This window comes from Boleophthalmus pectinirostris, unplaced genomic scaffold, assembly GCF_026225935.1.
Source record: "Boleophthalmus pectinirostris isolate CB_2022bp ecotype Guang Dong unplaced genomic scaffold, ASM2622593v1 HiC_scaffold_10, whole genome shotgun sequence".
In the NCBI taxonomy this organism is placed as follows: Eukaryota; Metazoa; Chordata; class Actinopteri; order Gobiiformes; family Gobiidae; genus Boleophthalmus; species Boleophthalmus pectinirostris.
The window spans coordinates 32,338,796-32,351,248 of NW_026570971.1; the positions used below are offsets into that span (position 1 = coordinate 32,338,796).

The 12,453-nt window shown below is 45.9% G+C and overlaps 1 protein-coding gene across 1 annotated transcript in view; it reads right to left on the reverse strand.

The window, feature by feature from the left end:
- The window catches only part of akap6 (A kinase (PRKA) anchor protein 6), a 215,411-nt gene that overhangs the window by 181,452 nt on the left and 21,506 nt on the right, over positions 1-12,453 (reverse strand). The window contains 1 exon segment of the mRNA XM_055155461.1: positions 383-479. Within this exon segment, the coding sequence (XP_055011436.1) occupies positions 383-479 (97 nt within the window).

Sequence of the window (12,453 nt, forward strand, 5' to 3'; positions counted from 1 at the left end):
CATGAGCACAGTTGTGTTTACATGAGCACAGTTGTGTTTACATGAGTACAGTTGTGTTTACATGAGTACAGTTGTGTTTACATGAGTACAGTTGTGTTACTTGATGAATGTTGTGTTTACATGAGTACAGTTGTGTTACTTGATGAATGTTGTGTTTACATGAGTACAGTTGTGTTACTTGATGAATGTTGTGTTTACATGAGTACAGTTGTGTTACTTGATGAATGTTGTGTTTACATGAGTACAGTTGTGTGTTACTTGATGAATGTTGTGTTTACATGAGTACAGTTGTGTTACTTGATGAATGTTGTGTTTACATGAGCACAGTTGTTTTACTTGATGAATGTTGTGTTTACATGAGCACAGTTGTGTTGTGTCACACCTGAGTGGTGAGAGGAGATGCAGCAGAGCAGGGCACGTCCCTCCTCCATGATGTCGTCTTTGAGCACAGAGCGACTGTCCACGTTCATCTTAAAACTCTGAAACAGGAAACACAAACGGGGCTCTTACAGAGTCTGGAGCTATACAGATCCAAGCACACACAGGAGTCTACAGGTGAACCACAACAAAGGAGACTTCATGCTGATTTGGCGATGCATCAAAACAGGGAAACAGGCCGAGGAATCAAACTTCTAAATCCAGCAGAGATCTTTCCCGCCACAAATTCACCAAGCGCTTCCCTCTGCACGGGTTTAAAAGAGTCTGTATTTCTTCTTAAGCACATTTGTCAGATCGCCATGTTTGTACTGGTTTATTCTCTACCGGCTTACACCAAAACCACAACACTGTCCTGTGACTGGTCAGTCTTGAACCTATCACAAGCAACAACTAAATCCTGAGCCTAACAACATGGATTCTCAAGAGTTTCATCTCACTGCCAAGGTTAATGAATGATAGTTGAGAGCTGTGAAAATAACTGATACCCAGAAACTAATCGATAATAAAACCATAAACATTAACAGACGCAGAATTCTGTATGTGCCTGTTGCTGCAGCATGATCGTTTGGCTCATGTACCCAGAGTTATGGTGTTTTGAACGTTCCATCACATGAACACAGCCAACCCCCATATTAAAGTATAAGACCTGTTATTATTTCATGACATTTACGTGCTCTCCTCGCCGATAACAGTTTTTAGTTTTTCACAATTTTCGCAGAATATTCTAAAATGTCAGATTTCAGATTTAACATTTGGCTATATCATAAATGAAGTGAAGGAATTAAAGAGGGTTTGAAAACACTCCGCTCGCACAGCTAAAATAAACACGATAGTGACGGAATAAACGAGTCTAAACGCAGGATTAGGAGAGATTTGGAGCAGAGAGAAACCTGGACTCTGATGGTGTGTGTGAAATGTCCCCGAGGCCTAATAAATACATGTATGATAAAAGGACCTCAATAAAACATGGAGAAGACGGAGAGGGGGAGATAGAGGGAGGAGGGAGCGAGGGGGAAGAGAGGAGGTGAGGAGAAGCCTGAGGGTAGAGCTGGTTATGTGTGACCTGAGAGAGACGGAGAGAGAAAGACAGAGAAACGGAGCAGGTGGAGGAGAAGATAGAGGGAGTAAAAGATATAGGAGGATTGGGAGGAACGAGAGGGAGCGATAAAGAGAGATGTTAAAAGAAAGAGAGAGAGAGGAAAAGGAAAGGTGATAGAGAGGAGAGGGAGGGAGAGACAGTGAAAGATAAAGAGAGAAAGTAGATGAGAGAGAGAGGGAGAGAGAGGAAAGGTTGGTGAGAGGGAGAGACATAGAGAGGGAGAGAAGATGGGGGGGGAGTGAGAGAGAGGAAGGAGAGGAAAGGTTGGCGAGAGGGAGAGAGACATAGAAAGGTAGAGAGGATAAGGGGAGAGAGTGAGAGAGAGAAAGAGGAAGGAGAGGGGGAAAAGGGGGATAGAGGGGGAGAGCGTAAATTAGAAAGGACAGAGTGTGAGAGAGAAAGAGGAGAAATGGGGAGATAAATTAGAGAAGCGATGAGAGAGAGAGTGTGTGTGTGAGAGAGAGACAGAGAGAGAGAGAGAGAGAGAGAGAGAGGAAGGAGAGCGGGAAAAGGTTAGAGAGGAAGGAGAGCAGGAACAGGGGGAGAAAGGGGGAGAGTGTAAATTAGAAAAGAGAGAGTGTGAGAGAGAAAGAGGAGAAATGGGAAGAAAGAGAAGAGAAGGGACAAGGGCGAGAGGGGAGAGGAGAAGAGGGGGAGATAAATTAGAGATGAGAGAGAGAGAGAGAGAGAGAGAGAGGAGAGGGGAAAAGGGGGAGACAGTGGGAGAGTGTAAATTAGAAAGGGGAGAGTGTGACAGAGAAAGAGGAGAAATGGGAAGAAAGAGAAGAGAAGGGACAAGGGCGAGAGGAGAGAGGAGAAGAGGGGGAGATAAATTAGAGAAAAGATGAGACAGAGAGTGTGTGTGTGTGTGTGTGTGTGTGTGTGTGTGTGTGTGCGTGTGTGTGTGTGTGTGTGTGTGTGAAAGAGAGAGGAGAGAGAGAGAGAGAGAGAAAGGAGAGGGGGGAAAAGGGGAGAGAGTGTACATTAGAAAGGGGAGAGTGTGAGAGAAAAAGAGGAGAAATGGGAAGAAAGAGAGAAGAAAGTACAAGGGCGAGAGGGGAGAGAAGAAGACGGGGAGATGAATCAGAGAAGCGATGAGAGAGAGAGTGTGTCTGAGAGAGAGAGGAAGGAGAGCAGGAAAAGAGAGAGAGAGGAGGAGAGTGTAAATTAGAAAGGAGAGAGTGTGAGAGAGAAAGAGGAGAACTGAACAGAAAGAGAAGAGAAGGGACAAGGGCGAGAGGGGAGAGAAGAGGAGAAGAGGGGGAGATAAATGAGAGAAAAGATGTGAGAGAGAGTGCGTGAGAGAGAAAAAGGGGAGAGAGGGTACAGAGGAGAGGAGGTGAGGAGAAGCCTGAGGCCAGAACTGCCTCTGTGACCTGCTCAGAGACACACACCTGTTTACAGAAGGACGGCACAGACAGACGAGAGAAAAACGAGGGAGGGATGGAGGAGGAGAATAAAATAACAACGGCTCTTTTAATATTTAGATTTAAAAAACAATAATAATAATAAAAACAAAAAAGCAATATTTGTCAGTGTGAGGATTTGCCAGATTACTCAAACCTAACGGATTCATTTGGGGAAGACTTGGCCGTTCATGATGAAATGTTGAGAAGAAAAGCACAAAGCGAGTGTCCAACTGCAGAGCCTCTGGTTGTAGGGCAAAGCCATTGTGAGACTATTACACCATTGTCAGAGCAAATAATAAAAACAAGCCAAAGGTGTGTGGTGTTTTGTGTTGAGGTGACCTGTGCACTCATGTGTGTAACTGCTGAGCTATTGAGACGAAAGAGACGACAGGAGAAGAGGGGAGAGGAGGGGAGAGGAGGGGAGAGGAGAGAGGAGAGGAGAGGAGAGGAGGGGAGAGGGGAGAGGAGGGGAGAGGAGAGGAGGGGGACAAGGAGAGAGAGACGGAGAGAGAGGGGAGAAGAGGAAAGAGAGAGAGGGGAGAGGGGAAAGGAAGAAAGAGAGAGAGGAGAGAGAGGGCGGACAAAGAGTGAGAGAGAGGGAGAGGAAAGAGAGAGAGGAGAGGGAGGGGGACAAAGAGAGAGGGGGGGAGAGAGGGAGAAGAGGAAAGCAAAGCAGAGAGAAGGCGAGAGAGACGAGAAGAGGAAAGAGAGACAGAGAGATGGCGAGAGAGAAGAGAAGAGGAAAGAGAGACCGAGAGATGGCGAGAGAGAAGAGAAGAGGAAAGAGAGAGAGGCGAGGGTGGGAAGAAGGAGAAAGCAAAAGAAGAGAGAGAGAGAGAGAGAGGAGAAGAGGAAAGAGAGACAGAGAGAAGAGAAGAGGAAAGAGAGAGAGGAGAGGGTGGGAAGAAGGAGAAAGTGAGAGAAAGAGAGGAGAGACGTTGACAGAGAGAGAGAGAGAGAGAGAGAGAGAGAGGAGAAGAGGAAAGAGAGGCAGAGAGAAGGAGAGAGAGGTGAAGAGGAAAGAGAGAGAGGCAAGGATGGGAAGAATGAGAAAGCGAAAGAAAAATAGAGAGGAGAGGAGAGACGGACAGAGAGAGAGGAGACAGAGGAAAGAGAGAGAGGAGAGGGTGGGAAGAAGGACAAAGCGAGAGAAAGAAGGAGAGAGAGGACAGGGAGAGGAGAGAGGGGGGGGGGAGAGAGACAGAGAGATGGTGACAAAGAGGAGAAGGAAAGAGAGAGCTGAGAGGGAGGGGAGAAGGAGAAAGGGAGAGAGAGAGAGAGAGAGAGAGGAGAGAGGGAGGGGAGAGAAGGAGAGAGAGAGAGAGAGAGAGGAGAAGAGGAAAGAGAGACAGAGAGATGGCGAGAGAGAAGAGAAGTAAAGAGAGAGAGAGCAGAAAGAAACAGAGGGAGAGAGAGAGGGAGAAGAAGAAAGAGATGACGAGAGAGAGAGGAAAGAAAGACAGAAAGAGAGAGAGGGAAGAGAGAGAGGAGAGAAGGAGTGAAAGAGAGAGAGATAAACTAACACTTACAATAGAGAAAAGGGAAAAGAAGACAAGAGAAGGGGAAAAATGATGGTGAGATAGAGGGAGATGGAAAGAAAAATACACTAAATAAACAACAAGGAGAAGGAGAAAGGGAGGAGAGAGAAGAGGAGAAAACAAAGGGAAACACAGAGAGACTGACTACACTACACTCACAAAGGGTAAAGAGAGAGAAGGAGAGAGGTGAAAAAGAGAGATGAGAGTTGAGATGTCAGAAAGGTGGGAGACAATAAAGGGGGAGGAAAAAAGTGGGAGAAAGAAAGAGAGAAGGAGACTAACAGGAGAAAAAAAGAGATGGAAGGGGAGAGAAGGGAGAGAGATGAAGAAGAGGAGAGAGACAGGAATAGAGAGAAGGAGAGAGATAGACTTATAGAGTTTGTACAGTTCACTCAATTTGGAAAAAAAAAAAGAAAAAATCCTAAATCCTCTTTACAATTTTACAACAACTTATTTATGTAACTAATAAACAAAAACAATATTTAAAGCACCAAATCCGTTTAAACTTTCTGTCCGTGCTCTGGTGGTTCTAATGATTCCTCCGTCACTGTTTATCCAACACTTCAGGCCTGGCACCGAGTCGGCAAATAAATCCGCTGAAATTGAAATCAAAGTGAAGACAATTAAAAAAGAAAATTAAAACAGAATCAATTATGCTCAAGGATTTCACTCGGAGTTTTGTGAAGGCCGACCGCGAAGACAGGACATCACAGTGACACTAATCATTTCATCACTTCTCCACTGTATTTCTCTCTCTTCCTGTCCTTCCCGCTCCCTCTCTCCTCTGTTTCTCACCCCTCGCTCTTTGTTTTCTCTTTATCTACTGCTTGTTCTCTCTTGTTTCTCCTATTTCTTTCACTCTTTCCCTTCCTTTTACCTCCCTCTACTCATTCTCCTTCCTCTCTCACTCTCTCCCCCTTTCCTCATCTCTCCATTCTTCCTCTCTCCTCTTTACTCCCCCTATATTTTCTCTTCTCTCTTTCTTGTCCTTCTCCTCATCTCACTCTATCATCTCCTTCTTTACTGTCTCTCTTCCTTCACTCCCTCTGCTTTCTCTCCTCACTTCCCTTCTTTTCACTGTTCTCTCCTCCATTCCTGCCCTCTCTCTCTCTCTTTCTTTTTTCTCTTTCTCCCTGCCTTCTTTTGTTTCAGCTCTCTCTCTCATCCTTACTTCTCTCTTTTTCCTCACCTCTCCTCTCTCTACTCTTTACCCTTTACTTCTCTCTTGCCTCTCTCCCTCATTCTCTCCTTCCTCTCACTCCCTCCCTCATCCCTCCATTCTCGCTCTCTCCTCTGTACTCCCCTCTTGTCCCCACCTTTTCCAAAACTTATAGTTTGTCTTTTCTCTTTATATCATCTCTCTCTTTACTCTCTCTTCCTTCACTCCCTCTGCTTTTTCTCCTCACTTCCCTTCTTTTCACTGTTCTCTCTCCCCATTCCCGCCCTCCCCCCTCTCTCTTCTTTCTCTTTCTCCCTGCACTCTTTTGTTTCAGCTCTCTCTCATCCTTATTTCTCTCTTCTTCGTCACCTCTCCTCTCTCTACCCTTTACCTTTAACTTCTCTCTTGTCTCTCTCCCTCATCTCTCCATTCTTGCTCTGTCCTCTGTAGTCCTCTTGTCCCCACCTTTTCCCAAACTTATATTTTCTCTTCTCTCTTTACTCTTTACTGTCTCTCTTCCTTCACTCCCTCTGCTTTCTCTCCGCACTTGCATTCTTTTCACTCTTCTCTCTCCCCCATTCCTCCCCTCTCTCTCTTTATTCTCTCTCCCTGCCCTCTTTTGTTTCAGCTCTCTCTCATCTGTACTTCTCTCTTGCATCTCTCTTCTTCCTCGCCTCTCCTCTCTCTACCCTTTACCTTTAACTTCTCTCTTGTCTCTCTCAATCATTCTCTCCTTTCTCTCACTCCCTCCCTCATCTCTCCATTCTTGCTCTGTCCTCTGTACTCCCCTCTTGTCCCCACCTTTTCCCAAAACTTATATTTTCTCTTCTATCTTTCTATCATCTCTCTCTTTACTGTCTATCTCCTTCCCTTCTTTTCACTGTTCTCTCTCCCCCATTCCTGCCCTCCTCTCTCTCTCTTTCCCTCTCTCCGTGCCCTCTCCTGTTTCCCCCTCCCTTTCATCCTTACTTACTTACCCTTTCCTTCTCTCTTGCCTCTCTCCCTCGTTCTCTCCTTCTCCTTCCTATCTCTCTCTCACTCCCTTTCCCTCCCCTCCTCTTCTGTCTCCGTCTGTGTCTCTCTCTCTCGTCTGTCTCCTCCCTCTCTCCCGTGTGCCTCTTATTATCAGCCTGTGATTGATGCGTGTATCCTTTCGTTCTTATCGATCTGTTCTGTCCATATTTTACAGCGGGGGAAAGCGTTTTTGAAACAGAGCGGTTTGTGGCTATCTCCGTTCATCTCCTCCCTCTAATTCTCTCCGCGTGTTTGTGATAGATGCATTTTATGTTTATTAGCTGCGACTCTGCTCCGCCGCTTATCTGGCCCTGTAAAATGACTCAATCACGCTGAGATTTCTGGGTAATTTATGAAGTCGGGAAAGCGGTAATCATTTCGGAAAAGGCGCGTGCGGCTGTATTTGGATAATGTTGATGAATGGTGCGTTTGTGGGCGTCGTAAAAAAGGGATACGGACGACATAATGCAGTTCTCAAAGTGATTTTTATTGGTTATCTGCGAATGTAAAAGACGCGAGGACAAGAAACATGAAGCATTTATTAAACGGGAGGAAGAGGAGGGAGGAGAGGAGGAGGGAGGAGAGTACGGGGATTCAGAAGGGATTCAAAGTTCTACGTGATCCTCTGCTCCATCTGACCCTCTCCTCTGCATCGTCTGCTCATCTTCCTCTATGCCTCCTGCTTCCTGACAGCTCTAATCTCAAGACCTAACTCGTATTAAGCATTTTTTAAGATGTCGGAACTACAAATCCTTAGTAGACAAAAGCTATATCATACGGAAGCCGAGAGGGGTGACAACAACAAACACAAACGCCGCAACAAATACAAATGCGACTACACAACAAAAAGCCACAACAAACAACAAAAAGCCACAACGGAAATGACCGCGGGACTCTGTTTTAATGCAAATGCCACAACAAATACAACCACCACAATACAAAAGCAAAAAAACACATTAAACACATTAAAAAGCCACAACACATCAAAAAGCCGCAACACATCAAAAAGCCGCAACACATTAAAAAGCCGCAACACATCAAAAAGCCGCAACACATTAAAAAGCCACAACACATTAAAAAGCCACAACACATTAAAAAGCCACAACAGAAGTGACCACGGGACTCTATTTTCTGACGGACCGATCAAGCGGCAAGTGAAGAAGAAGAACTACAATGTGACGATGTGTTGTGGCTTTTTAATGTGTTGTGGCTTTTTAATGTGTTGCAGCATTTGCATTTGTGTTGTGGCGTTTGTATTTGCTGCGGCGTTTGCATTAAAATAGAGTCCCGCAGTCACTTCTGTTGTGGCTTTTTAATGTGTTGTGGCTTTTTGATGTGTTGTGGCTTTTTAATGTGTTGCGGCATTTGCGTTTGTGTTGTGGCGTTTGTATTTGTTGTGGCGCTTGCATTAAAATAGAGTCCCAACGTCATTTCCGTTGTGGCATTTTAATGTGCTGTGGCTTTCTAATGTGTTGCGGCTTTTTAATGTGTTGTGGCGTTTGCATTAAAATAGAGTCCCGCGGTCATTTCCGTTGTGGCTTTTTTTGGTTTGTTGTGGCTTTTTGTTGTGTTGTCGCATTTGTATTTGTTGCGGCATTTGCGTTTGTTGTGACCCCTCTCGGTTTCCGTAATATCGCACTTTGAGAACGCAATCTTAGTCGTTCTTTTTGCAGCGTCATTTTTCATAAAGCAACAGCGTCCCCACTCTCTGTAAAAATGCTAATCCCATCGACGTCTCCTCTGTGTCCACTCTTGTGTTTCAGTTAGCGTGTTAGCGTGTTGTCACCGTTAGCGCTGTAGCGTGTTGTCACTGTTTGCGCGTTAGCTGTGGGTAATGGGATTCAAAGGCCCAGCGTCTCCCCTATCACTGCCCGATCGATAAACACTTTGACTGGGCTCCGTCTCAGCTCTCCACAGCCTCTCAGCACGCTCCCCCGGGAAGACCATTTACACACAACAACAGATGCTTTAGACCGGCTTCAGACATGATTTAGTCCTGCTTTAGACCTTGTTTAGACCTGGTTCAGACCCGCTTTAGTCCATGATTAAACCAAGGTTTTGCCCCGGATTAGTCCTTTGTTTGGGTTCTGCTTTTGTCCTGCATAAGTGATGGTTTAGTCCCTGTTTAGTTCTGGGTTATTCCCTGATTTAGTCCTCATTAGTCTCTACTTCAGCCCCTGGTTTAGCCCTCCTTTAGTCCTTGGTTTAGTACTTGTTTAGTCCTGGTTTAATCTTGGTTTAGTACTTGTTTAGTCCTGGTTTATTCCTGGTTTAGTACTTGTTTAGTCCTGGTTTAGCCCTGGTTTAGTCATTGTTTAGTCCTGGTTTAGTCCCTGGCTTAGTCCTGGTTGAGTCCTGGTTTAGTCCATGGTTTAGTCCATGGTTCAGGCCATGGTTTAGTCCCTGGTTTAGTCTCTGGTTTAGTCCCTAGACTAGTCCCTGTTTTAGTCTCGGTTTAGTCTCAGTTTTGTCCTTTGTTTAGTCCCTGGTTTGGTCCCTGGTTTGGTCCCTGGTTTAGTCCTTAGCTTAGTCCCTGGTTTGGTCCCTGGTTTAGTCCCTATTCCAGTCCCTAGTCCAGTCCTTAGTTTAGTCCCTGGTTTAGTTCCTGGTTTAGTCTCGGATTAGTCTCAGTTTTGTCCTTTGTTTAGTCCCTGGTTTAGTCCCTGGTTTTGTCCCTGTTTTACTTTTGGTTTAGTCCTAATTTAGCGGTTGGTTTAGTTCTGAGTTGGCTCTGGTTCCAAAACTGGTTGAGTCGTAGTATAGTCCAGATTTGTTCCTGGTTTGGTCTTGGTTTGGTCCTGGTTTAGTCGTCACATGGTGGTAGTTTAGTTTTGGTTTGGTCCTCATACTCTCTCACACACACAGAGCGTAGAGGAGCCAGCTGGACTGTGTGGCCTGAGGCAGACTGTGGGGAGAGGGACAATAAAGAGACTGAGCGAAGAGACCAGAGCCAAAAACTGAGAGAAAAAAACACAGTAATACAACCAGCAATACTATACAGCTCAAACAAAGGATCCTCTGCTCCTCTCACCCGCTCCTCTGCATCGTCTGACCCTCTCTTCTGCATTCGCTGATCCTCTGACCCTCTCCTTTGCTCCTCTGCCCCTTTCCTCTTCATCCTCAGCTCCTCTGACCCTTTCCTCTTCATTCTCTGACTCTCTGACCCTTTCCTCTTCATCCTCTGCTCCTCTGACCCTCTCTTCTGCTCATCTCACCCTCTCCTCTTCATCCTCTGCTCCTCTGACCCTTTCCTCTTCATCCTCTGCTTCCTCTGACCCTCTCCTCTTCATCCTCTTCTTCCTCTGACCCTCTCCTCTTCATCCTCTGCTCCCTCTGACCCTCTCCTCTTCATCCTCTGCTCCCTCTGACCCTCTCCTCTTCATCCTCTGCTCCCTCGGACCCTCTCCTCTTTATCCTCTGCTCCCTCTGACCCTCTCCTCTTTATCCTCTGCTCCCTCGGACCCTCTCCTCTTTATCCTCTGCTTCCTCTGACCCTCTCCTCTTCATCCTCTGATCCTCTCCTTTACAACCTCAGCTCCTCTGACTTTCTCCTGTACTCCTGACCCCTCCTCTTCATCCTCTGCTCCTCTGGCCTTCTCCTCTTTATCCTCTGCTCCTCGGACCCTTTCCTCTTCATCCTCTGCGCCTCTGACCGTCTCGTTTGCTCATCTCACCCTCTGCACTTCATCCTCTGCTCCTCTGACCCTCTCCTCTTCATCCTCTGCTCCTTCTGACCCTCTCTTCTTCATCCTCTGCTCCCTCTGACCCTCTCTTCTTCATCCTCTGCTCCCTCTGACCCTCTCTTCTTCATCCTCTGCTCCCTCTGACCCTCTCTTCTTCATCCTCTGCTCCCTCTGACCCTCTCTTCTTCATCCTCTGCTCCCTCTGACCCTCTCTTCTTCATCCTCTGACCCTCTCCTTTACATCCTCAGCTCCTCTGGCTTTCTCCTCTGCTCCTGACCCCTCCTCTTCATCCTCTGCTCCTCTGACCACTTCTCTGCATCCTCTACTCCTGAGCGCTCCTCTGCTCCTCAGTTCTCTACATTAGTAAACTCGGTAGTAAACAGTAGTAAAAACATTAGAAGTTATAAAAACACACTAATAATAATTTGCATTCTTTCAGAGCCACCTGCAGCTGCATTCTCCACACTGCGTCTTTAATGGCACTGTGACTATCTCTCCCCTCCTCAAACGCACACGCTCGCTCGCCCCAAACAGCGGCGCAGTTCGGAGCTTCAAAGTCCAGATGAGCGATGCCTTTTCATCCCGTGCCCGCGCTCACACTTTATTTAACGAGACGAGCCAATTAACACATTCTAATTGAAGCTAACCGCGGCTAACGCTACTGTGGGCTCCTGGCACACGCACCAAAGAGACGCTGCATGTAAACAACAAACAGCAAATAAACAAACAGGGAGGGGGGGCTAGACCTGGGTTTATTGGTAGGACTTGGATTGGGTTGGGGTTTAGTCTAGGTTCCAATCCAAGACTTTTAGCTCTGTTTTAGATCTGGTTTAGTCCCAGTTTAAGTCCTAATTTTAACCTTGAGTTGACATTGGTTTGGCTTGTCAATCAAATTACTAGTCGGTAAACTTGGTCTATTATTCGTTCATTCCCACAACCAAAATCAATCTGTACCAACGGCATCCACCTTTCACTCACACTATAATCGTACATGCGTAGACGAGGTGGGCCACAAGGGGCATGACACGAGTTTTAGTCCTGGTTCAGTCCTGGTATGGTTCTTGTTCAGTCTTGGTGCAGTGTTGTTTTAGTCCTGGTTCAGTCCTGGTTCAGTCCCTCTTAGACACAGGGCGGTTCTTGGATATCAGGTCAGAATTGCTGATTTGGAGCCGTCTTTGGAACAAATAAATATATGTTTAGCTATGGTTCAGTTCTGGTTTAGTCCTAGTTTAGTCCTGGTTTAGTCCTTGTTCAATCCTACTTTAGTCCTGATTTAGCCCTGGTTCAGTCCTTGCTCAGTCCTGCTTTAGTCCTGGTTTAGTCCTGGTTTAGTCCTGGTTTAATCCTGGTTTAGTCCTGGTTCAGTCCTGCTTTAGTCCTGCTTTAGTCCAGGTTTAGTCCTGGTTTAGACCTGGTTTAGTCCTGGTTTAGTCCTTGTTCAATCCTGCTTTAGTCCTGGTTCAGTCCTGCTTTAGTCCTGGTTCAGACCTGGTTTAGTCCTGGTTTAGTCCTGCTTTAGTGCTGGTTCAGTCCTGGTTTACTCCTGGTTTAGTCCTGGTTCAGTCCTTGTTCACTCTTGCTTTAGTCCTGGTTGAGTCCTGCTTTAGTCCTGGTCTTGCTTTAGTCCTGGCTGTTGGATATCGGGGCAGAATAGCTGATTTGGAGCGGTCTCTGGGAACATGTAAATATATGTAAAACAGTGTGGGCCGATCGCTGTTGCATTTGTTTGCATTCTCTATGTAAATACGCATCATTCTTCCCTCGCTCCTCTTTCCTTCCTCACTTGTTTCCTCACTTGTTTCCTTCACTAATAAAATGTTGTAAACACAGTTGCATTTGGAGCTCCTATGTTAAATATATTCTATTTTAACATGCATTTACATGTTTTAAATGCTTTCGATTTACAATGACGTATTAAAATAATGAACTGCAAAAGGGGAAAAAAATAAACACAAAAAGAAGAAATTGTTCCTGTTGTAGTCCTTTTTTAGTTCTGGTTTGGGTCAGATTTTGACCTAGTTCATTCCTGGTTCAGTCTTGGTTCACTCCTTGCTTAGTCCTGGTGTAACCCTGGTTCAGTCCTGCTTTAGTCTTCCTCTAGTCCTGCTTTAG